This window comes from Balaenoptera physalus (assembly GCF_965194825.1).
Source record: "Balaenoptera physalus genome assembly, chromosome: 9".
Lineage (NCBI taxonomy): Eukaryota > Metazoa > Chordata > Mammalia > Artiodactyla > Balaenopteridae > Balaenoptera > Balaenoptera physalus.
Window position 1 is genome coordinate 25351105 of NC_138888.1, and position 25678 is coordinate 25376782.

Below are 25678 nucleotides of genomic sequence, written 5' to 3' on the forward strand. Positions count from 1 at the left end.
CTTGTATTCCCAGATTGAAGACTACAGGTTTCTCCAAAACAGACAGAGAGACTAATTTAAAACAATCACTTTATTAAAAATAGCAAATTTCACAAATACTCATTTAACATTTTGTTGTCACTGGCCACTGGAAAACACACCAGGCATGTGTACTGATTGTCTAACGTAAACTGAAGCTGGGCTCCCACGAAAAGCCTGGGCATCATCAACTTATGATCAACAGTGGAATAAGTTTGGTGAGCTCAGGAAGGATAAATCCTTCAGCCCCATCAACAACATTTAGCACAGTGCATTTCAAGTATAACCCGTAAGGCAACAATATAAAGCATAGCAGCAAAAGCTCTGTATCACATTTCCTGATTACGCCTTCCACAAGGCCGAGGCCTCCAGTTATGGTGAATTATAGCAAGTCGAGTTCACTGAAAGCAGCATGTGAAAGCAGTCACTGCACTTGCACTTTAATTAATTCCTTATTGTGGAAGATGATTCCGCTACTGGATTCAGCTAGAAGAGTAAAGAATGATGCTTTTCTTCAAACCACGAGAAAGCGACTGCATTTCATTTTAGCCGGCAGAAGTATTTGGAACATCTTGTGCATCTGCCAAATGGAGTTTCTGTCTGGATTCATCAGTTAAGAAGATTTTCATTCTCTAATGAGTACTTCTTTTAAATTTCTGGAAATTACATTCAAGAGCTAAGAGACAGAGGTATTAAAAAAAGAAGTATGTTTAAAGGGAAAGTGCCTATGCTGCTATTGAGAAACTTGGATGTGGTAAGACAATCTTTAAATGGAGCAAAGTAATTTTGCTATGTCTAGAATTTGAAGATTTAAAAACAAATCACTGATTCAAGACTATGTTCCAGGACTTCCCTGGTGGCGCCGTGATTAAAAGTCCGCCTGCCAATGCAGGGGACACAGGTTCAATCTCTGGCCCGGGAAGATCCCACATGCCACGGAGCAACTGAGCCTGCTCTCTAGAGCCCGCAAGCCACAACTACTGAAGCTCGCAGACCTAGAGCCCATGCTCCACAACTACTGAGCCGACGCGCCGCAACTACTGAAGCCCGCACACTGAGAGCCTGTGCTCCGCAACTACTGAGCCTGTGTGCTGCAACTACTGAAGCCCGCGCACCTAGAACCCGTGCTCTGCAACAAGAGAAGCCACCATAATGAGAAGGCCGTGCACCACAACGAAGAGTAGCCCCTGCTCGCCGCAACTAGAGAAAGCCCACGTGCAGCAACGAAGACCCAATGCAGCCAAAAAAATAAAAAATAAAAATAAAAATAAAAATAAAAAATAGGGCTTAAAAAAAAAAAAAGACTATGTTCCAGGTTCTAATAGAGCACAGAATTATTTTAATGCAGCAAGAATCATTTTCTTGGTAAACTGATTAGAGGCAAATATGAAAACTTACTGGATTAACAAAATTCACTTGAAACGACACCACCACTTCATTTCCTTGGGAAAATAATTTCTTTGTGAAAGTCCAAGAGAATAAAATAAAATCATCATAGCTCTAAAACCTTTCCTATAATCCTCTGAATTATTCTTCAAGAAAACTGGAAATAGGATAAAATTCCTGCATAGTTTATTCCATTCCCTTCTCATCACTGCCTTTCATTTTCCTCTTTGATCTATATGATCCACTTGCCACCTGTTTTTCAAGACTCAATTCAAACAGTGATCTGGATATATTGAGGACAACTAAATGCTAGCAATACGTGTACAGCAGACGTTTGCAAAAATGTACAGACATGAGCTGTGCCATGAGAGATATTCTTGTTCAGTTGGAAGGATGAGATATAACACATATCAACAGATAATGAAATAATGCAGAATGCTAGTTTGGGGTACAAACGAAATGCTTTATGGAAGTGGTCAGCTTGAGTGTTATTTGATAAGGAGAAGGGGGAGGCCAGAGCAACTCTAGAGAGAAAGTACAACCTGAACAAAGGCATTAAGGTGAGCATGAACTTGGGCATCCAGAGAGCCAACTTGGTGGGAATGAAAAATAATGAAAACTATAACAGGATGAATATGCCGTGATCAAATTACTGAGAACCTTTTAAAAATCTGACATAGTAAAAAACTTGGTAAGAAACAAGAATGGCAAGATGAAAGTGATGTTTTAGGAAGAATAACTCAGTGGCAATGTCTAAAGTCTACAGCAGTACTGTCCAATAGAAATATAATGTAAGCCACAGACATAGTTTTTAAACTATATTTTATTTATACTCATAATCAGGAAATTATCATTTCAACATGTAATCATAAAAATATTGAGATAGTTTACATCTTTTCATTCTAAATCTTTGAAATCAGGTGTGCACGTTTTACTTAAAGCACATGTCAATCCATGTTGCCAACACTTCATGTGCTCAGTAGTTACTTGGCTAGTGGCTGCCATATTGGACAGTGCAGCTCTAGAGTTTCTAGAGAACAGAAATTTGAAAGGCTGTGGAATCAGGTGATGAGGGTAGAGAATGAAGGAAGAATACAAAACAGAACTGATAACACCTGACAACTAACTGTAATTAAGAGACAGCAAATAATTTCATGTCCCTGTCCAGGCTAAACGGCAGATAGTGCCATGACTGATTAGCAATGTCTGCTATAGTCATAGAAGGGATTTTTAAACAGTCTTGAAGATTAAAATAATAGGGGCACTTGAGAAAACCATAATTCAAAAAGAGACATGTACCACAATGTTCACTGCAGCACTATTTACAATAGTCAGGACATGGAAGCAACCTAAGTGTCCATCGACAGATGAATGGATAAAGAAGATGTGGCACATATATACAATGGAATATTACTCGGCCATAAAAAGAAACAAAATGGAGTTATTTGTAGTGAGGTGGATGGACCTAGAGTCTGTCAATACAGAGTGAAGTAAGTCAGAAAGAGAAAAACAAATACTGTATGCTAACACATATATATGGAGTTTAAAAAAAAATGGTTCTGATGAGCCTAGGGGCAGGAGAGGAATTAAGATGCAGATGTAGAGAATGGACTTGAGGACACGGGGAGGGGGAAGGGTAAGCTGGGACGAAGTGAGAGAGTGGCATGGACATATATACACTACCAAATATAAAATAGATAGCTAGTGGGAAGCAGCTGCATAGCACAGGGAGCTCAGCTTGGTGCTTTGTGTCCACCTAGAGGAGTGGGATAGGGAGGGTGGGAGGGACGCACAAAAGGGAGGCGATATGGGGATATATGTATATGTATAGCTGATTCACTTTGTTATACAGCAGAAACTAACACAACATTGTAAAGCAATTACACTCCAATAAAGATGTTTAAAAAATAAAAATAATAGGGGCACTGATGACAGAGAGGAAAATTAGGAGGAGAAAGTATGAATACGGAAAGAACATTTATTACCGATGAGGAAACTAGGGTTGCTAGGCTTTGCTCAAGGTTACATAGCTGCTTACCAAGACCTGAGACCAAGCGATCCAAAGGCCATGTGCTTGCAGTCTACCACCACGGCCTGCTGAACCGTGGGGGCTGATGTGAGGAAAGCGGGAGACAAATGAGTCTAAATGTTTAACAGAAGCTCAGATAAGAGGAGAGGAGTTATGTGTCATAAGCAGAGAGAGAATATAAAGCATAGAATATAACGTAAAACAAATACAAAGAAAAAAAAGAACCGGGAACTACTCCTAAGAAAAGCCTCCTAATTAACTCCTACCTTACCCCCATATTAAACTCTTTCTTGGCAGTGGTATCTTACATTAATATCTCCTACAGCTTATGTGGCTTCTCAAAACTGTATTTTCTTCATCTGTAAAATGGGGAGTATAACACCACCGACTTCCAAGAGTAGGAGCAAATGAGATAATGCGTGTAAAACACTTCATATAATGCTTGGCAAATAGTAGGTATTCAATAAAGGTGAGATATTAATTACTATTACTGGATTTGTATATATCTTCCTATTTCTTCATTGTTTTTACTGTACAATTCAGCAGTTAGTAACAGTATATGTTATTGCAATAAGAGTGATTTTTTAAAATATATATTCTATATAGTTTGGAAATTTTCATATACACATGATCACATGTAGCAGTTACCCCATATTAAAGACGATACTCTGAAATGTTAAACAATCTACCCAAATTTACATTAGCAGAACATGGAACCAAATTTTGAAAATCAAATCTCTTAACTCTACAACCAGTATCCTTTCCAGTATCTCATTATTTGGTTCAAAGAGATGTCTTACCACTAAAATTATTTTACAGGCAGGATCATTTTTTTTTTGTTCTTATATATCTCACATTGTGCCTATCAGTATGTTCAAAAATGCATTTTAAAAATTTCTTGAAATAATTGCTCTAAATTGAAATGTCAAAACATGAATATTTTACATGTGCCTTTGTGATTTCCTTTAAGTTAATCCTATATTACACTTTTTTAATGCATCTAAAATATTCTAGTTCTAATACTAAATTTAGAGTACTGTATTATGTCTGCTATCCCACTTCCATTTAGCTTAAGAATCTAAGATTCAAAATAATGTATATGGCAACTACCCTAATTCTTAATTCTCTTGATTAAAACATTTTAAAAATTTGTCTTAAAAACCCAGAAACCATACAGAGCAAAGCACAAACCATAGAAAAACAAAATTTCAGCATACAAAACAACTGGGAAATTCCATTTAGAAACTAAAGGGAAAGAAAGATGGTCCCAGTAAATAGCAGTAGGTTTCTTCACTTGATTGGTACTATTCACCAAAAATTATAATCTGTGAACTTTTCACTGTCGATGTTAAGCAAAGGATACATGGAAGAATTCAATTCTTCTAGCTGTAACACAAAGTAACAAATTTAATTTTTATTTTTATAAGATAACTATCATAGATAATTGTTAACCATACATTATTAAAGACATTATTTCACGTTTAAGCTTTCTTTAAACAAAAAAGTATTAAAGAAAAAACTTTCTAAAAATTTCCAGACTGGGAAATTCACTTATGCAAAATAATAATAAAGTAGCTTTAGTATTTATGAAATAAGAATATAAGGGAATTAAAACCATATGACAAAAACTGAAGTTTTATAAGGATTCTTAAAACCATGCTTAATTATAATCATCTCTAATAATAGACTTTTTTTAAAAAGCTGCCATTTTAATGATCAAAATCTTTAAGAGCTTTATGAATTACAAAAATGATTTTATGTGATATTCAGTTTTTAGTATGAGGTAGAATTAACCACCCCTATTTTACAGAGAGAAAAATCTGAGTTACAAAAACATTAAATTGCCCAAAGTTATACAGCTCTATGTAGACCCTGGACTAAACAAAGGCTTTCTGGTTTCAAATTCAGTTTTCAACGTACCACAATCACAATTAAAAGTATAGGTTTGAAATCTTTAAACTATGGGCATACAATTTCACTCACATTTACTTATTCAAAAGATAGAGAAAAGCAATAGAAATTAACCATTTCTGTTACTGGTAAATATGGAATCTGAAACTAAAGTATGTTGAATTCAATTTTTATTTATTTTTGTTCCAAAAAAGATTTAAAGAGGCAAATTTAATTAACACTTTTCAGTATATAAGAATCCTATATGGTGTTACTGGTTGAATTGTATCCTCCCCAAATTCATGTTTTAGTCCTAACCCTCAATACTTCATAACGTGACTATATTTGGAGACAGGTTCTTAAAAGAGGGAAATAAGTTAAAATGAAGTCATTAAGATGGGCCCTAATCCAGTATGACTATTTTCCTTACAAAAAGAGGAAATTTGGACATAGGGACCCACACAGAGAGGAAGAATGCCATGTGAACATGAAGATGGTCTTCAACAAGCCAAGGAGAGAGACCTCAGAAGAAACCAACTCTGCTGACACCTTGGTCTCCAGCTCTCAGCCTCCAGAATTGTGAGAAAATTAATTTCTGTTGCTTAAGCCACCCAGTTTGTGGTACTTTGTTACGGCAACCCTTGCAAGCAAATACACATGGCAACCTACTAAATTACCGTAAACACCAAGCATAGTGTAAGTAACTACCACCTGAGTAAATAAGGCAAAATGTATTAATCATACCAGGATCTTCTGACCTACTATCTTCTATATCTTAAGATCTTTTATATGTACAGAAGCAAATATTTTCCTTTTAGATTTGCCAATATCCCAGAAAATATGCTTAGATGTAAATATAAGGACATACTGGATCCCAATATATCCTTCGGATATATTGCTTTCAAAAAAGAGTATAAAGTCCAACATGGATAAAACTTGAAAACATTACACTAAGTGAAAGAATCCAGACATAAAAAGCCACATATTTTATGATTCTCATTTATATGAAATGTCCAGAATAGGCAGATCTATAGAGACTGAAAATAGATTGGTGGTTGCTGGGGGATAGGGGGAGGGGAGCACTGAGAGGTACAGGATTTCTTTTTGGAGTGATGAAAATGTTCTGAAATTAGATGTGGTGATGTCTGCACAACATTGTGAATATACTAAAAATCACTGAATTTATACTTTAAAATGGTTAAAATGGTGAATTTTATCTCAATAAAAATTTTGATTAAGAAAAGAATAAAGAAAGAGGACTGTACTCACATCAGACAGAAGCCTATCCAGATTGGCGTCACTGGCTGCTTTTCTCTTATCCTCAGGAAGTTCCTCTAACTCCCCATAGAGCTCCAAATTCAAGCGAGCTAATTTCTCCTGCATTCCCCGAACATGTTCCATCTGTTCAATGGAACATTCATTTCCTGGGGGAACATTCCAGAACATTAATAAAGATTAGGATAGGTCAAACTAACTGTCTTGAGGAGAAACTTCTAAAGTCAAGGTGCTTAAAAGAAGTTGGTTTTCTTTCTTTTGTAAATTACATTAATGACTGCATATTTTCTGTGTAAAATTATAAATCAAATCTCCAACCAGGAAAACAACAACAATCTAAAAAATAATCATGGGCATTAAAAAATGATATAGAAAAAAAATTTAAGAATGAAAGAACCCTTTAGGTAAAAAAATTTTTTTCAATAGTAATATCATATATAGAGGTGTTAACACCATCTATTCACGTTGACAACTAGTTGACAACTGCCATTAAAACTGAGTAACCCAACATTTTATAATGATCTGAGTGAAACTAAGAGTCCTATAAGGACTTCAACCATGAATCATTCTGCCAACCAACCATGTACTCCTCCTTTAAGAAATATAAGTGAAAATATTTATAAAGTGTCAAGAATGTAATGAAGCATGAGAACCACAATGTATACACAGTAGAGGAAGACAACTTATTGCTAAAGGATAGGTCTTGCGTTGTTTATTGACTAGACTCCTCTGAGGTAGCATTATCTGCCCAGAGCAACTGATGTATATACATGAAATATTACATATTTTCATTCAGTTTCAGTACAGCCTCTGCAAATTCTTGATACTATCATTTTCCCCTCCCAAAACCTTTGATTTTTCTCAAAGGTATAATATAGCTCAGCTAAAGGTGAAGTATGTATCTTGAATAAATATGAATTAATGTAAATTATACTATTTTTTCCTCTAGCCAGCTTTATAACATCTTCATAAATTGACTATATTACATTATGTTAAGGACTACTAATAATCTTAAAGCTAGTTACAGCTCTTTCAAAATCATCCTTTCTTCATAGTAAAATATCTCATATTTCCTCTGTTTTAATGATGTTTTTCAACAGTTAGCAACCTGGAAGGTCAAGTGGAAGAACTACCTCAAGAGATATATATGTATGTGTGTGTTTGTATACATATAAAGATGTACATATATTATATAGACAGAGGAAAACAATATAGAGTAAAAATATAAAGAGGTAGAAATCACAAGGAACAAGGGAAAAGATTCAGGGGATGGACCCAGGTGACCTAACATGAGAACAATAGAATCTCCAAAAGGATAAAAAGGAACAGATGGAGGAGAAATAAATGACCAATAGAAAAAAATGTTCCTTGAGATGAAAGATGAGTTGGCAGATATGAAGGGCTCACTGATTTCCAGGCAGGGATGATACGGTCCTAAGCATATTCTGGTAAACGCTTAAACTTTAAAGATAAAGGAGAAAATCTTTCAAGCATTGAGACTGAAAAAAATTACTTGGTAAGAAAGAATCCAGGGACTTCCCTGGTGGTCCAGTGGTAAAGACTCCGCCTTACACAAGACGGGAATAAAGACACAGACCTACTAGAGAATGGACTTGAGGATATGGGGAGGGGGAGGGGTAAGATGTGACAGGGTGAGAGAGTGGCATGGACATATATACACTACCAAATGTAAAATAGATAGCTAGTGTGAAGCAGCCGCATAGCACAGGGAGATCAGCTCGGTGCTTTGTGACCACCTAGAGGGGTGGGATAGGGAGGGTGGGAGGGAGGGAGATGCAAGAGGGAAGAGTTATGGGGACATATGTATATGTATAACTGATTCACTTTGTTATAAAGCAGAAACTAACTCACCATTGTAAAGCAATTATACTCCAATAAAGATGTTTAAAAAAAAAAAAAGACTCCACCTTACAATGCAGGGGATGCGGGTTCGATCCCTGGTCAGGGAATTAAGATCCCACATGTCGCGGGGCTGCTAAGCCCACACGCCACAGCTACTGAGCTTGCATGCCTCAACTAGAGACCCTGCGTGCTGCAAAACTACAGAGCCCGTGCCCTCAGGAACCCGCACGCCACAACTACAGAGCCCACATGCCCTGGAGCCTGTGCGCCACAACTAGAGAGAGAAAGCCCTCATGCCAGAACTAGTGAGAAGCCCGTGCACCACAACGAAGAGCCCCTGTGCCACAACAGAAGATGCCGCGTGCTGCAACTAAGACCCGACGCAGCCAAAAATAAATAAAATTAAAAAATAAATAATAAATAAATCTTTAAAAAAAAAAAGAAAGAATCCAACTGGCAATCAACTTCTCATCTGCAATGCTTATATATAGCAAACCATCGAATAACAGAGACTTCAATCCAAGAATACAAAGTCACTTAAAAGTTAGGGCAGGAAGGGTGTTGGGGAGAAAAGTGAAGAAGTAAAAGTGATCCAGAGATTATATCTCAAGGGTGGGAGAGAAGAGAGGGGAGAGGGAAGTGAAAGTATTCTAAAGATGCCACCTTACCAGGATGGAGTAAAGCAAGGAGGAAGGGATGTCATAAAACATCTTTGTGAAATAAATAACGTGTTTTTAATGTCTTCTTTTCAAATAATAGTATAACCATGACTGGAAACCCAGAAACTATAAGAAAAGATAGACATATTTGAGTATACAAAAATTTAAAACTTTTATAAGGCGATGTATACCATAAAATCCACAGACACACTAATGTTGCTTAAAAAAATAAAAACAAAATAGGTCAGAGGGTTAGTACCTAAAATATGCAAAGGGCTCTTAGTAATTAACAACAAAAGGATAAATAACCAAATAAAAAACTGGGTAAAGGCCCTAAAAAAGAGCAATCCAACCGCTTAACAAACATTCATGGCTATTCAAATTCAACAGTAATAAAAAAAACCCTTTACAGCAACAGGCTGGCAAAAATGAAAAGGCTGGTAATACCTATTAGCTGGTGGGAATTCAGGGAAAAGAGTTGTTTCATAAATTGTTAATGAAAACTAAAAGTGCAATAGCTTTTTTGAAAAGCAATCTGGATACTTTTATTAAAATTAAAATTACCTCTATGCTTTGACCCAGTAATCCCACTCATGGGAATCCATCCCAAAGAAATCAAAACAGCCACATAAGGATACATGTAAAATGATGTTCACTACACCACTGAGTTTAGCGGCTCCAAACTGGAGACGAAGTAAATGCCCTTCAACAGAGAAATGGCTGAATAAACCAGGGTATATTCACAACTTGAAAATTATGTAGCTATTAAAAAAAAGAATGAATTAGAGCTATACCAGGTGACTGAGAGAGATTTTCATCAGGTATTGTTTAGTGAGCAAAGCAAGACACCGAAAAGTGTATATAAGATACTACTTGTAGAAAACAATGAAAAGAAAAATCTGTGTGTGTGTGTGTGTGTCACACAGTTAACTGGTTGGGGCTGGGGGGAGGCAGAGGCAGTAGAGGGCGTAAGGGAAGGGGTAGGGAAGCCAAGTAAAAGAGCTGGGGAGGGAAAGACAGCACTTAAAAACAAAATATTTATGTTGATGACATTTATGCTTTTGTGTGAGATTCCATATGTGTGCACTCAACAATTTTTAGATTGCTTTTTAAAAAGGCAGGGAAATAATTTTTATAATCAGAAAAAGCTTATAAAGTGAGTTGGAAGCTGAACATGAAAAATCTGACCATACACTTTGTGAACTCGCATACAAAAATACCTACTCAGAGTTTTATTGGGACGATCAGTTAACTGTTCTTACGTCTTCATCAAGCCAGATTCTTTAATATTCGAAAGTCAGGTATTGTGAGCAAGAAACAAGTTTAGGCTTGAAAGGGTAAAGAAAAATGATCTTGAGTCTTTCTAAAACTGAAACACTAAATCTAAAGTATTTCAGTTGACAGAGAATGTCCCTTTTGTTTGTTACACTTTCAAGATACTTAGTCCGTCAACAGCAATCCTACTTTAACAATTCAACTAACCCTCCCTTTTTAAAAAACTTTTTTCCTGAAATCTTACAAGACAAATTATATCCCACGACAAATGAAACCTAGGATGATTGCGTTTTATGCCTCTGGACTGTTGTTTTGTTTTGTTTTTTTTAAATAAAAGAAAATGACACTTCAAAAAGGAATTGCAAAATATATGCAGAAAACATGATGCAAACATCTTGAGAAGAAAAAGAGTAGAGAGAAACATCTATGGATTACCGAATGCTTGGAGTTTTCCAGAGTGGAAGTCATTCAAAAGGCTGAGGAGCCCCCTCTCCATCTCCTGGACATCAGAGACATCGGTGAGGAAGGAGTGCTGGATCGGGCTTGACTGAGCGCCTTTGCCTTCTCCACCCTGAGGTTTGGTCTTTTCTTTCATCACTCTGTAAAAAGGGTGCAATAAAAAATTAATTGCCTATAATTACCTTTAGAAAGAGATATTTTTTCAGGCTGTTCTAGATTAAGGGAAAAACAAGACATCCGAATAAAATCAATACTAAATAAAAGCAGCCATTTCAAGGCAGAAACCAAAAGAACAGGCTATGAAATCTCAAACAAATGTATAAACTATAACTACTAAGGTATATAAAGAGTTTGAGTAATGTACTTTTACTCTATGGTAATTCTTTGGACTGCAAAAAAAACTTTTACTAGCCTGTGTTTCATATTTCACTTCTCCGTAAACATATTCTGCTTTCCCATCTAACTTTATCCTAGCTGTTCCCCGAACTATGGGCTGTCCAACAAGTGGCTATGGGGCCCCTACTCTGTAGCTGACACGGTGCCAGACACTGAGTATGTGAACGCGTGCAGGACATCAGTGACTGTACTGAAGCACGCCCAGTCTAAGGAGAAAGACAGACAGAAATTCACCACCAACATGTGATGGAGCGCTAGAACCTGTTATCCTTGACTCCTCCAGCTTCCTAAGGCCCCCACGTGCAGTCATGATGTCCTACTGGTCACACCCACAGAGCTGTCTCTAATCTCTCCTCCTCCACTGCCACTGTCCTATACCTGACCCAGCTACTCCAGCAGCTTCCCAGCTGGTCTCCCGGCCTCTACGTGCTGTCTCTGAGCCCACAGAGCAGCCAAGTCAATTTTTTAAAAGTAAAGTCAGATCATATAATTTACTTAATGCAAACCTTTCAGTAGTCCGATAACCTGAAGAAATTCTATCCTCTCTTGTATGTCAATGCTCTAGACATTCTGAATCTCTTTTGCTTCCTAGAAATCCCTTCTCTCGTCTCCTTGCAGCTAATCCTCTGCCCACGTTAGCACCCTTCCCCTCACTGCCATCCTTGCCAGGCTACCTCCCACACATCCTTCAAGTCTCAGTTTAAATGTGATTTGCTCAGGAAGGCCCTTTCCGAACCCCTAGACTAGGCTAGTTCTCATTACACACGTCTAGCATATGCCAGGCTCTCAAACTCTGGAGTGACGGTGCTATACATACTGTGATACGGGAGCAGAGAGAAAGAACAGTCTACTCAACCTAAAGGCAGCAGAGAAAACATCCTAAAGGTGATATGTGAGTGAAGGCTTAAAGACTAGGAGTGAACCAGGCAAAAATGGGAGAGGGGGTTGTGTGTTACTTTTATAACCCTGACACGTGCTATAGATCCTGACGTAACACATATATTCAGGACTCAGTTAATTTCTACGTAACGTAGCATGAAGACCTCTTCCCCACAAGTGCGCTCGCCACAATGTGGGTAAGACGAATAGGGTGTACTGGGGGGCTCTGAGTGTGCGGGCAAAGGTGGCAAGACTAATTAATTCCCGTGAAAAGAAATCAACTTAGAACACATAGGCCGTTGACACTAGGTCACTAACAGTTCTTCACAAAGAGAGATTTGTAATTTTACACACCTGATATTAGATTTACTATCACTATCTAGTATCTTGCTACTCAAAGTGCTGTCCAAGACCTGTACCATCAGTATTACCTGTGAGCTTACCAGAAATGCTTAGTTGAAGCCCCATTCCGAACTAACTGATTCAGGATCTACATTTTAAAAACATTCCCAGGAGATCCATATTCACATTAAAATCTGACATAAACTACTATAGACTATAAGGTTTCAGTATAGCAAATTTTTTTTCTTTCAAATTGGAAGCTTTATCCAAGTAAGTGTTTTGCATCAGTTCATCACTTAACAACCTTCTCAAAAAGGAAAATAAAAATCTGTTTCTTCTTACTTTGGTGTTTTTGATCATGTCACACTGTCTCACTTTATGTTAAAATAATTCAATTAAAAAGCACTCACTGAAATTATACTATGTGCAAAGCCCCACTCTAAATACTGTCTGGCACACAAGACCCCGCCCTCAGGAAGCCCACATTCTAGAAGAGGGGAGAGAAATAAAAGTACAAGGTAGAAAATGACAATGAGATACAAATAAACTGATGCAAAAATTTGGAAAAAGGAGTGATTCCCTTTCAAATCTCTTGGCTTTCTTTCCCCATCAACCATAACCATATTCAAAATCTGATTCTAAATTAAACTCCTCCAGGAGGAAAACCCCTTTCCAACCTGATAATATATTCAAAAGAAGCCCTTATAACTTTTTTCATTTAGTCCTTATTGGAATGTTCTTTTCCAAGGGTCTCCGGCTATGTCCCTTTTGTTTCCTCAAGGACAGTGTGAGATCATCACCAGCAATCTTGTCTTTTGTGTTAATCCAGTGGCTACAAAGTGCTACAAGCATTACTTCCTTAACTGACTCTCATGATAAGCTTGCAGTTAGAAGCTTATTTAATCATAATTATCTAGAGGATTGAGATTATGAAATGCTTTTTCTCTTAAGATATTATCCTGCTTTCCAAATATCTAACCCTACAAAATACTCATATATGCAGCAATAATAGGTAACATTTAAACTTGTCCCCCGTTTCCTTTAAAGCCTTAAGGCAAATATTAATATGTTCACTAAATATTAATAATGATTACTTCTAGGTGGTAGGATTTTAGTATTCTTCTGTTTCTTCTTTGAATTTTTCCTGTGTTTAAATATTTACAATAAATACAAATCATTTCTACTAAAACAGTGAACTCATTCTTTTAAAAAAAATAAAACTACCAAAGCACAAACACTCAGCTTAAAAAAAACAACAACCAGATATGTCTTTTCCATTTCTGGCTAGCTCATCAACTTTGTCTGCAAGTTTTCTTGCTCTGTATTTTTTTTTTTAATATTTATTTATTTATTTGGTTGCATTGGGTCTTAGTTGTGGCTCGAGGGCTCCTTACTTGCAGTATACAGGCTCCTTAGTTACGGCGGGTGGGCTCCTTAGTTGAGGCTCACTGGATCCTTAGTTGTGGCATGCGAACTCTTAGTTGCGGCATGCATGTGGGATCTAGTTCCCGGACCAGGGATCAAACCCGGGCCCCCTGCGTTGGGAGCGCAGAGTCTTAACCACTGTGCCACCAGGGAAGTCCCTGCTCTGTATATTTTAATATGAGACAAAGTGAGAGGCTTAAAGCCAATCATTCATTCTGCATTTTCTAATCTCTATACACTGTAACCTTCAAAAAATTTTTTTCTAAATCACATATAATATGTGCCTCAAAAGTCAAACCAAGAGGAAAAAAATGTTATAAGAATTAGTGGATTTAGTATTTACTTTAATAGCATTTTGCTGTGATAATGTGAAAGAAAAGAATTCACCTTTTTAACTTTGGTCGCTGTGAAGTTGACTGTGATGCAGGATTTGAAAACCCCGTGCTTTTACTAACTGGAATGGCATTTTTTTTGGCATTAACAACCTGAGTAGAGTGGGCACTAAAAGACTTAGGACTCCTCCTCTTCACTTTGCGCTCCTCCATTGTTTTAAGTTCCTTACTGCACCAAGGCCAGCTTCTTATGACCTAAGGAAATACAGCAAAATTATACACATATGCTATAATACACCAAAATGAAAGGGCTTCAAAGACCCACTTCATGGGCTGAAAGAGGATCAAGAATTTCAGAGGTCATTAAAGAAAGTTAGAACAAGGATTCTTAAGCTTAGTTTACTGTATTATGTACACAGAAGCCCTAACCAAAACTGCCTGTTAGACAAAAAATTTTTTCACTGTTTATTAATTCATCCCACAAAAATTTACTCTCTTTTACATGTCAGGCACTATTTGGGGCATTGGAGAGACAGTACTGAACAAGACAAAGTCCCTGCCCTCAATGTTCCCTACATTCTTATAGAAGAGGAACAACATATAAACACTAAACAAATCATCCTGCCTGACTCAAGCTTTATGTACCCCTTAGGTCTCCCTTCTAAAACGTATTCTTTGAAAAACCACCTAGATACAAACAGATATATAATTGACATGGGTACCTGCATTTTAATTAGCAACTAGAAACCTTATTTCAACTACCAAGTAGAAATTCAGTTGCTGCCTGGAGTTAATACTGATTCTAGTTCCTTGATCAAATGAAGTTCTGTAAAATTAAACTTGTTCCATCACAATTTTAAATTTACTCTCTCTACCTATTTCCAAGGAAACATGAAACTTTATTATATATGTTTAGTTTTGTCAATGTCAAAAAAGTTACACTATGAAGTTACAGTCAGTCCTTCCATAGAGAATATGTGTAAAACCTTCTATTTATCCAGTACTTTCCCTTTGTGTATTAACCAGCTTTATTTCTCTAACAGCCACCCATCTAAAAATATCCTTCCACATTTCCTTTTTATTTATGCATAATATTAAATTCTTCCTAATTATATTGTTTCATGTATCATAAGATGAGAAATTTATATGGCTGTTCTCATCAGACTGTAAAGTGCACTAGGACCGTTAGGCCTTTTATTGTATGTTGTGTTGAATTTAATCATTCTATGAACATTCAAAAAGACTCAAATCTACTGATGTCACTCCTCAAGTAATTATTTGAGAATTTTAATGAAAACAGATTTTTTTGGCTACTGTCTGGACTCCGTGTTACTAGCACTGTTATTTAAACCACTGAGCTCAGTTGGCTCAGGCTGACTCTAGACAATCATAACTGGAGCTAAACCTCCAAAGGACCAAAGGCTGTAAAGGAAAGGCTCTATTGCCCAGTCTCTAATCCCAGATAACGAACGCAAATCCGCTTAAATCTTGGCTAACAATTTTTCCTTTAAGAAGCATTTTAAGTAACAGAACAGACATTTCGGGGTTGTTTCAGCATGCAACACAAATTAAATGTTTAAAAAATAACTGAATAGAGAAGATGGGATATCAGTTCTCCAAAGAGGCAAGGATCTGTATAAATTTATGATACACATAAACACACTGGTTTTCGAATTTAATTATGCTTATACGCAGTTGGTGACACAAGAATAAAAAAAAAACAAACAGGAAACAATACAAATAAACCAACAGTGGTCTAAACTATTGATAAGATGTTCTGAGGGGCCAGGGCTCGAAAATTATGCTTTTTTGGTTAGATAACATCACTACTACAAGAGCACCGAAACCCTTCTTGTATACCAAGCAGCAAGGAACCATTCAGAGAAGACCTTCATAGACTACAGCTCGTAGTCCAACTCACACATTAGTTTGAGAGCCAGGAACCCACAGCCTCCAAGCAGCACCACTAGAAATTCCTCTTGACTTCACCTCATTGCCCTTCTCTAATCAGCCGTCACGGAGAACCTTCCCCGCCCAGAATCCGGTAGCGGCCAGAACCGGTGGTGGGAGGGGCCTACAGGGGGACATTGCGGGGGTGCCTTTGCTTCCACTTCATACCTGAGGAAGAAGGGGATCGGGGTCCTCTTCCACAACCTGCAAGGACCCCGGGGCCTCTGAAGCCACCGCCGCAGCTGCAGCCGCCGATGCTACAGCTGCAGCTTGAGCCGGGGTCACATCCCGGACCTCTCGCCTCCACAATGCCCTTTGTTTACGGAAGTGACGTAAGGAGGCGGAGCCTCCGCTGACGGGCCGGGAGCCTTGCCTCTTCCTGTTCCACCTGTGCGGCTCCCGTCTCCGGCCCTGGCACCGCATTGCTTCCCCTGTCCTGCATTCACTGTAAGTTCGACGGGCATGGAAAGGAGGATCCAGAGGTGGGCTTTTATTTGGGGCTCAGTGGCCCAGAAGCTGGGAGAGTAAGGAGGGGAGGTGGAGGCAAGAACCGGAAATGTAGTACCTTTTCCGGAAGCTGTCCCGCCCCCTCCGTGAGCGTCATCTCCCACGCACTACAATTCCCAGCATGCTGTTCGAGCAAGCGTGGAGGCGGAACCAGAGTGTCGCCATAGCAACTGTTCCGGATTGTTTCCAATGCCTCGCCTGGACTTCGCAAGGTAAACCAACGTTGGCTTGTAAGGCAGCGTAAAAAAACGTGATTCTGTTTAGCAACCCCGAGGCTGAGCCCCTGAATGAAATGCTATTACTGTTGCTATAAGTAGCTACTGTTCAGGCACTTGACAGACGTCATCTCTAAACCTCACTGCAATCTATGAATTAGGTGTTAGAACCCCCTTTTAGAAATGAGGAAGCTGACACTCAGAAAGGCTGCGTCTCTCTGTGGCCGAGACAGTTCCTCCCTACCTTTACTGCCTCTGGAGAAGGAGTTGAGGATTGAGAGAGATCGAACTCTCCTAAATGAGGGGAGAATCCATGTTTTATTCCCTCATCTGGATAGCCTTCCCCGTTGGGGGTGGGAGATTTTAGGTTCATAGACCTTTAGATTGAAGAGACTAGAAAGCACCACGTACTTCTCCTTCGTTTGCTAATAAGGAAACCGTATCTAGAGGTCGTATCAATGCCCGAGAGGCAGAGCACAGGCGAATGCAATTATCCTGGTTTCTAATATGGGATGTTCTACCGCCACCCCCCTCCATTTTTTGAAATTCTGAAATGTTTTAAAAAGAAAAACAGAGTAAACATTCATGCACCCACTACCCAGAATTAACGGATGTTACGTTTTATCATTTTATATATATATATATTTTTTTAATTAATTAATTTCTTTATTTTTGGCTGTGTTGGGTCTTCGTTTCTGTGCGAGGGCTTTCTCTAGTTGCGGCAAGCGGGGGCCACTCTTCATCACGGTGCGCGGGCCTCTCACTGCCGCGGCTTCTCCCATTGCGGAGCACAGGCTCCAGACGCGCAGGCTCAGTAATTGTGGCTCACGGGCCTAGTTGCTCCGCGGCATGTGGGATCTTCCCAGACCAGGGCTCGAACCCGTGTCCCCTACATTGGCAGGCAGATTCTCAACCACTGCGCCACCAGGGAAGCCCCCATTTTATATTTTTAAATGAAGAAATATACCATTACAGATAAAGCGGGTGCTACCTATTTTCAGTGCCACTCTACTTCCCTTCTGAGGGGTAACTACGGTCTTAAATTTGATACGCATCTTGCTAATCTAGGTTCGTATACTTTCACTATTACTATGTATTTGTAAACAATATATCGAATGACTTCGGGCTTTTGAAGTTTCACATGAATGCTTTATATTTTGTGTATTGACCTACAACTTGACTTCTCACCCAGTTCTATGTTTTTGAGACCTATCCACATTGATACAGATGGCTAGACTTCATTTGTCTTAATTACATAGTATTCTATCAAATAGGCTTGCCACAAACTATCTGAGAATTCCCATAGTGATGGACGGTTAGGTTGTTTCCCATTTTTCACCGTTACAAACAATGCTGTAGGGGGCAATCTTCTCAATATCTTTTCTCAATGTCTCTTAACTCATCCCTGAATTGTCTTATCTGAATTAAGCAGAACTTGCAAACTGGTGATTCACAGGCTATTTTTTTTTTCAAGTTGGTTACTAACAGTTAAATGCGAAGGAATTAAAAATGATGTCAGCTCATCCATTTGGCATCCCAGTAATAAATGGGAAGATCTGACCACACTAGATCTGCACTGTAGACTGGCAACAGTAGTTCAAGCCCAAGAGCAGCTGCCTCCTTCAGATCAGTTCAGGTGATCTCTATTTTTCTCTAAGACACAATGCGTTTAGTGTATGTAAACGCAGCTTACTAGATTTTCCTTTATACTGCAAAGATCGCTGCTTTGGATTGTTAAATGCACACCTTGTGTAAATTAATCAGATACTTTCTTCCTAAAGACAGTATGTATTTCCAGGATAGGAGCTGTGATCAACAAGACCACTCCCCTCACCCCCCACTAATGTACTCTATGTAGCATATTTTCAGGACTTCCCTGGCAGTCCAGTGGTTAAGAATCTGCGCTTCCACTGCAGGGGGCACAGGTTGGATCCCTGGTCGGGGAAGATACCACATGCTACGCAGTACGGCCAAAAAAAAAAAAAAAGACTAGCATATTTTCAAAAATATTATTTCTTATGGAAAATTTCAAACATATACCGAAGAAGACAGAATGATATAATGAACCCCTGAGTATCCATCATCTAGCTGTTGACTCATGGCCAATCTTGTTTCACTTATACCCCTCCCTGACATTTTCTCCTGTCCGGTAATATTTACATTGAAGCAAATCCAAGATATCACTGAATCCGTAATATTTCAGTATGGATCTCTAAAAGACTTTTAAAAACGTTACCATAATATCACTATTATTCCTAACACAACACTAATTGCTTAATATTTTCAAATATGCAGTCAGTGTTCAAATTTCCAATAGCATCCTAAGTGTCATAATATTTTTTTACATTTTATTAAATCAGGAATATTTTTCTGTACCGTCCTTAGGTGATGAATGGGTTTGGAAGCCACTGTTGTACATCTTCATTTGTTGAGCTGCAAACTGGCAATGTCTTTCCCCTGGAGGTTACACTCTAAAGGAGATGAAAGGTATCTCAACCCAAAGCAAATGGCTATTCTACCTCAGTGCCTGGAAAAGGGTCACGCCCTGTTGTCCCTTGTGGTTCTTTTAGGGAAGAGATTTTGGGTTTTGATTTTTTAACTTGGAAACCTATCTATCATTTCCAAGGGTTCCTACATCTCCTTTTCCTCCTATACTAGAATGCCTAGGCCAAGATAGATCAGAATCAATGCTTCTTTGCATGCCTGACTCAGGAAACAGCTAGTAAACAAGCCTTAAAGCAGAAATGAGCTTGCCATATTCATGGAACTGAAAGAATGCCAGTCAGTGTGGTGGTGTGGATTTCTGGTCTATTCTAAGATATACATCTTAAGCATTAGTGAAGGGTCCCAAAATAAACACAGGGATCCTTAAAATTGTAAGTATTTTACTGCTGACTGCTTTGGAAATGCAAACAAGGGGGTAAACAACTGACCTGAAAAGTTACAGACTTAGACATTTACAGAATTCTCACATATATGGTCTTTGACTAATCTGTCTCCCTCAATAGGCTTTAAGTTCCTTGAGGGCAGATATTATTTTTTATTTGATTTTTGTATCTTAAGCACATTGTATTGTGCATTACATAGAGCATGACATAAGGTAGGTGCTCAATAAATGTATGTGTTATGAATGAATGAAGTTCTCTGATTTTATTTCTGAAAGTAAAGTGTTTCACATAATTCTTCTTTAAACTCCAAAGTCCATAGATGTAGGCCCAGTCAAAATGCCAATCAGATGATGTCACTAATCCCCAGGCAAGTGCTCTTTTTTTAGCTGGGCAATTTGTGTTTTATTTCCCAAGCCTTCATACCAAGGGATCTCATGAAGGAACTAATCCTGAAGCTTAGGGAAATGTTGCCCGGGTGATTATTTAAAAAACTTCATATTTGGTATAGTTTCGGTTTGTGATTCTACAAAGTTAATGTTTTAGTATAATTTCGTATTCACACTTCCTTTTTAAGGGCAGGAGTAGTTAACAGGATTAGGGGATGGCTGTCAGCAAGATAGGAGGACAATTCATCCCTTCTCTAAGTTCTTGTCATAGGGACACTCCACCTTTAGAAGAAGGCTTACTGTAGGCTTAACCAAAAAACAAAGTATACCGGGACCAGCAAATTAGCTACACTGCATTACAACCCTTCCATCAGTTTTATTTCTTTTTGTTGAGTTTTAGTTAAGTAGCAGTATTATCATGGAGCATCACAAGATTGCTAAGAAATACCTGTTGGGATAGCTTACAGAATAGCAGTACAAGATGGAGGGAAGGAAGGAAGGAGGGAGGAGGGAGGAGGGAGGGAAGAGGGAGGGAGGGTGGGAGGGAGGAAAGAGTAGGAATGGCTCCCATAACACTATTTATATCTCTATTTAACGAAGAAATTTTGAAATGTTACTTAAAACCTAAGCTGCTACCACTCTGTCTTTTGAGTTGCCGTAATTCCTATCAATGGGGAAATCAATCTTTACATTGGGGCAGGAAAAGGAATGAGACTCTAGGTAGATGGCCCATGTGTGTCGTAATAACAGTAATGAGAATTGGATACGTACAGGTGAACGGGAGGCTGAGTTTGGGGATATGAGGTTGACACAGGCGAATTGTTCTGTATGATAAAGTGGGGGAAATTGTTCTCTGTGGCAGAGGGTGTGGGTTGAGAAATGTTGCTCATAGTTAGCAAAAAAAGTGGGGAGCAGAGGGAGAACGGAGGGACAAAATGGCGGGAAGAAGAAGAGCAATGAGGGCTGTTATCCAACTGTAATTGTTAGTGTGGCTATAATTACACACACACACACACACACACGTTCTCCATGCTTCCAAACATCAAAATAAATCCTCTACAAACTCAAGGCTTTGTGTAAATTAGTCATGGAAATCAAAGGAAAAGTTTTCTAGTCTACATCTTTAGGAGATTTGGAGAACAAGGGCAATATGTATGGAATAGTAAAGTAATCCATAAACTAAACTATGTCAGACGAAGCAGGAGCTAAGTCCAAGGTGAACGAGAAAATTATAAGCCACAGTTTCCCCTACAATCTTAGAAAGAGGGGGAGACATGAATTTTCCACCATGTGAAGATTGGACGTTTATATTAATTTTATTTTAACCTTAAAGGGCAAGGGTACCTGGGATGACACCTGGTAATCTGCTGGTCTCTCCCACTAGTCTGTTAGCTACCTGAAGGAAGGAACTATATCTTACACAGCTTTATATTCCCAAGGTCTAGCATAGTGTCTGTCATACAATAAAAACCTAGAAAATGTTCATAAAATGAGTGAATAAATCAGGAGAAAACTAGACTTATATGATGGCAAGTAGCAGAATGGCATTATTAATTTAATCAGGTGTCACCATAACTCAGATGACTAATTCACACATTAGAAATTACAAGGATTCTTAGTCATACCTACCTCTGGCCTCCAGGTGGCAGTATTATCTCATATTAAATTGTTTGAGACCAGATTGCATTTAACTTTTGAGGGGGGAAAAAAAATAACCATAAATGAATTAAACAATTCTGTAGCTTATTTCTGTAATTGTACTGAGCAAAAGTAAGAAATAAAATGTACTTACATGAGATTATAGATTTCTTCTCCAATTTCAACACAAATGAGAATTACTGGTTGTTCTCTAATTCAAGCACTTTCCAAAACTTTGAAGGTAAATACAAATTGGTGTACTTTGCTTACAAAACACATGTATCTCTTTAAAGTATGGAAGTGTGTGTGGGGGGGGGCAGTCATATGTCTAGAAATAATTCGTCTACCAACAAACAAGGTGACCAGATTAAATACAGGATGGTCAGTTAAACTTGAATTCTAGATAAAGAATACTTTATTCATATAAAGTACTGCAATACTGGGGACTAAAAAAGTACTTGTTTATCTGAAAATCAAATCTAACTAGTCATCCTATATTTTGCTTTGCTAAATCTTGCCATCTTACCAACAACATTTTGTTGTCGTCGTTAATTACAAAATAAGCAGAACTCTCCCAGGTCTGCAGGGCCCAGTGCTGTTTCCTTATTTGGAGAGATGAAAAGGAAGTAGCTTGGTAGGGTCGGCTTCCTCGCTGTAAGTCTAACTTTACCGTTCTTTGTACTCTACCCATGCAGATCAGAGTTCCCCAGCTGAGTAACTTATCTTCAGGAAACTGACCTCTCAAGCAAGTGCAGATGGTATAGCCTAAAGTGGTGATTTTATACAAACACAGTGTTTTATAGCACTTGTGAGTCTGGTTGCAAAAGCCAAACCATGAATGAGATTCTAGACCCCGTCACCTCTGATTTATACTTTTCAGAGGTACCTGATCCATAGCAGCTATGACAACAGAAATAGGTGAATTGCTCATGAAATAAATCCTATTTCAAGAAAGTAAAGAATTTTCTGGTAAATTCAATCATATGTTATAGTTCTATGTACATTTGCATTTTTAATATAAGCATTCCCTATCTTCTAGATAAAATGTGCTTCATAATGTCATTTATAAATATTTCTGAATTTAAAATAAGCTTTCCCGGGACTTCCCTGGTGGTCCAGTGATTAAGAATCCACCTTCCAATGCAAGGATGGGTTCAATCGCTGGTCGGGGAACTAAGATCCCACATGCCTGGGGCAACTAAGCCTGCACGCCGCAACTATAGAACCCACGTGCTCTGGAGCCTGCGTGGCACAACTAGAGAGAAGCCCGCACGCCGCAACAAAGAGCCTGTGTGCCGCAACTAAGACCCGATGCAGCCAAAAGTAAATAAATAAATATTTTTAAAAAACAAAACAAAGCTTTCCATAGAAACAGTATTATGAATGGTAGCTCTTCAGGTTACCTAGTAAAAGTGTATTTAATTATGTGACTGAACCACTGTATTTTAAATTAAAAACAGTTTTTTTAAAGGTGGTTATAATAATAGTATTCTGAAGAGTAAGAAAGAAAAAAGGTTTTAAAACATTGAATATTCGTGTTTGAGGAAATCTCAGTAACTCTTTGGCTCTTGCTCTGTCCCAGAAGTCATTCTAAGTGATTTAAATGAATTAACCCATTTAATCCTCATAGTAACCCTAGGAGGTAGATTTTGTTATGATCCCACAAAAGCGGCGCAAGGGTTAAATAGCTGCCCAAAGTCACGCAGCTACCAAGTAGTAGAACTGGGACGTGGGCCCGCCCACAGCTGCATTAAGCCCTGTACATCACAGCTGCGTTGGTGTAAATACAGAGTTAGTGAATTGTGGGAGAAGATTCCGAAGGGGACGTCTGATCCACTGTCTAGGGTAGTACACCGTATTGTTCACTGAGCCTAGAACAGTTCAAAGTGAAGGGCTGGCCTTTTCCTTAATTTAGGTGTATTTTGAATGCTCCTTTTGTGCTTACCAACCAGAATGGAGCTGTTTTGGAGTTTATAGATGCAACAAAGAATGTCAGAAAGAGGAAGAAAGATTTACCTGAGGTAACTGGATAAGAGTTAATAAAAGGTGGAAGAAGATTAAGGGGCACATGCGTGTAGGTATGAGAAAGAAATTTCTGGGGTGGAAATAACTGAGTTGAGACCTGAAAAGAAAAATCAAAAGGAGAAGAATTTGACTTTGTTAATTAACTACAGGAAAAGGAAATGGGAAGTGGAAGAGATATTGCCCCAAATTGTTGCTAGTTCTATCTAACTCGCTCAGATTTGTGATAACCTGAGGTGGTTCATGCATGACCCAGTTGTGGCAGTGGTGCATTTCCTGAAGGCCATTGCTCAAGGTACAGTCTCTCATGTGCTGAAGGAAGAGTCAAACTCCAAACCCCACTTAGTCATCTTAGGCACTCTGTCCATCCTTGACCCTCTCCCAAAGAGATAAGAGGTAGGAGGGTGGAGGGAAGAGAATCCTGGACTTACTCTTTGGGGAACAGCCTTCTGACCTTGCTACCTGGCTAGTTGGATAACCTTTGGCCTCTGTTTCCTAAGCTGGGAAAACAGGCATGATATTACCCACCTTGTGATGTAAGCACCCAGCAAATATTAGCTCTCACCCCATTTAATCTTCATAACTCTATGAGGTAGGTATCATTCCCATTTTACAGATGTGGAAAAGGAGGCTCAGAGGGGTTAAGGTCCTTGTTCAAAAGCACGTGAGTGTGAGTACAGAGGTGGGGATAGGATTAAACCCTGTCATTTAATCCTAATGACTGTTGCTCTTTCCTTTGCAGTATTGCCTTCAGTAGAAAATGCAACCACTGAAATAAAATGGATTACTTTTTCTGCCCTATAGTGAAAATAAAATAAAGCCTTTTCCTACTTCAGTCCTGATAAATAGGAAAAAAATAAATAAAACCCAGAAATATTTTTTTCCTAAGATAGCAAAAATGGAAAGGTTTTCTAAAGCAAAATATACTGTTTATAAACATTCCAAAAAGCTTTCAAATTATGAATAAGTAGACACTTGTAGCCTTCATTTGTTATAGTAACTTTTATTTTTAAACTATTCCTTATTACACAAATAATACAAGCCTATGCATTCAACATGTGTTTACTGAGCATCTACTAGGTGTCAAATATTTTTCTAGACTCAGTGAACAGTACAGACAAAACTCCCCGTTCTCAGGGAGCTGGTATTCAAATGTAAGCACGGCAGATTGTATGAATAACCATAATAATGAAATCACTTCTGTAGAATAGAAAGGATAAGTATTATGGGGAAAATAGACTTGGGAAAGGGGAATAGGGTTGAGGGTGGCCGTTGCGGTTTTAGATAGGGAGCTGTGTACTGGAAGGCCGAATTGAGCAGGTGAGTTGTGAGCAAAGAGTTGAAGAAAGGGAGGGGGTGAGTCATGGGAACATCTGGGGTAAGAGCAGAGGAAGGACCAGTGCAGTGGCAGAAGGTGGGAGCATGCTTGGTGTGTAAAGACCAGTAAGGGGGGTCAAGCTGGCTTGAGAGGGTTGAGCACAGGAAAGGGCAAGAAGTGGTGAGGTGGGAGAGCTAAGGCTGCGTGGGTGGGAGGGTGGGAAGAAGTGGCAGATTATGTGGGGCCTGGTGGGCCATTTTTAGGGTTTAGGTGTTTTTCCCTTTGAGAAATGGAAGCATCTGGAGAGTTCTGAGCAGAGGAGTAACATGATCAAGCCTTCGTTTTGATAGATCACTAGCTCAGGCTGCTGTTGGGAATAGACTGTGGGAGTAGAGGGGAGGAGCAGGGAGACCAATTTGGAGACCATTGAGGTGATCCACGTGAGAGAGGATGGTGCCTGGACCAGGATGGCCGCTGGGAAGGAGGTTAGAAGTGGTCAAAACCTAGATCCATTTTGAAGGTAAAA

At 38.7% G+C, this 25678-nt stretch overlaps 2 protein-coding genes across 7 annotated transcripts in view; one reads left to right on the forward strand and one right to left on the reverse strand.

The window, feature by feature from the left end:
• Positions 1-55: 55 nt before the first annotated feature.
• CCDC28A (coiled-coil domain containing 28A) lies at positions 56-16616 on the reverse strand. Of its 3 annotated transcripts, none has more exons than XM_082474947.1 (6): positions 16347-16616; positions 14284-14483; positions 10831-10994; positions 6593-6747; positions 4797-4819; positions 56-618 (listed from the first exon to the last, which is right to left on the reverse strand). In XM_082474947.1, exons 1-6 carry the CDS (start codon positions 16599-16601, stop codon positions 564-566), a joined length of 852 nt encoding a protein of 283 aa, XP_082331073.1. In that variant the 5' UTR covers positions 16602-16616; the 3' UTR covers positions 56-563. The 3 variants fall into 3 exon arrangements, with proteins under 3 accessions (XP_082331073.1, XP_082331072.1, XP_082331074.1); XM_082474946.1 differs by lacking the exon at positions 56-618 and adding an exon at positions 1847-2457 and having other exon boundaries at positions 16347-16515; XM_082474948.1 differs by lacking the exons at positions 56-618; positions 16347-16616 and adding exons at positions 1847-2457; positions 16150-16275.
• Positions 16564-25678, forward strand: part of LOC309666898 (uncharacterized protein) — a 55268-nt gene continuing 46153 nt past the window's right edge. The window contains exons 1-3 of one of the 4 annotated variants that reach the window (XR_014267327.1): positions 16610-16625; positions 16806-16897; positions 19286-19387. Coding sequence is in view for 1 of the 4 variants with exons in the window: in XM_082475035.1 (XP_082331161.1) it covers positions 16641-16660; positions 16806-16897 (112 nt within the window). In the remaining 3 variants the exon portion in view is untranslated. Of the gene's footprint in view, positions 16898-19285; positions 19388-25678 lie in introns of all 4 variants that reach the window. The other 3 variants (XM_082475035.1, XR_014267328.1, XR_014267329.1) reach the window with 3 other exon arrangements.